Source organism: Eimeria mitis, genomic scaffold (assembly GCF_000499745.2).
Source record: "Eimeria mitis Houghton genomic scaffold, Emh_scaff421, whole genome shotgun sequence".
Lineage (NCBI taxonomy): Eukaryota > Apicomplexa > Conoidasida > Eucoccidiorida > Eimeriidae > Eimeria > Eimeria mitis.
This window is the reverse complement of record NW_013572535.1, coordinates 7,309-7,851: the sequence shown is the minus strand read 5'-3', so window position 1 is coordinate 7,851 and position 543 is coordinate 7,309. Positions and strand designations below refer to the sequence as shown.

The 543-nt window shown below is 50.3% G+C and overlaps 1 protein-coding gene across 1 annotated transcript in view; it reads left to right on the top strand.

Moving 5' to 3' along the window:
- Positions 1-543, top strand: part of EMH_0011550 (CAP-Gly domain-containing protein, putative) — a gene marked incomplete at both ends in the record, with an annotated part of 10,510 nt that overhangs the window by 3,332 nt on the left and 6,635 nt on the right. The window contains one exon of the mRNA XM_013499318.1: positions 194-463. Within this exon, the coding sequence (XP_013354772.1) occupies positions 194-463 (270 nt within the window). The remainder of the gene's footprint in view (positions 1-193; positions 464-543) is intronic.

The window sequence follows — 543 nt, the reverse complement described above, 5'->3', positions numbered from 1 at the left end:
TTTTTAGTTAGTTTGGGGTGTATAGGCACCTCCGCCACCGCCCGCCACGGTCATCGACGGCGGCGGTGGTGTGCATATCACCAGCATAATTTCGGGGCTGCATGCATTTATATTAAAATTTTTATTATTTTTTTATTATTTTTTTATTAATATTTTAAAAAAATAAATAAAATGCTGCAATTTAACTCCTCAGGGGGCTGCTGCCTTCCTACTGCAGCCGACACCGCCACCACCACCAACCAAACCCCCAGCAGCAGCAGCAGCAGCAGCAGCAGCAGCAGCACCTCTCCCCCCCTCAACAGCCTCATGATCACCAGCACCAGCACCACCACCACCACCAGCACCAGCAGCAGCAGCAGCAGCAGCAGCAGCAGCAGCAGCAGCAGCAGCAGCTCCCCCTGCAGCTGTATAATATCTGACTGTGTTGCTTCTCTTTCTCGCTCTCACCCGTATTTCTCTGTAGGTGACAGAGTTATCTCAACAGAGGGTCACTACGCACTTATTAAGTACATTGGGCTCCTCAAACGCCCCCACACATACTCA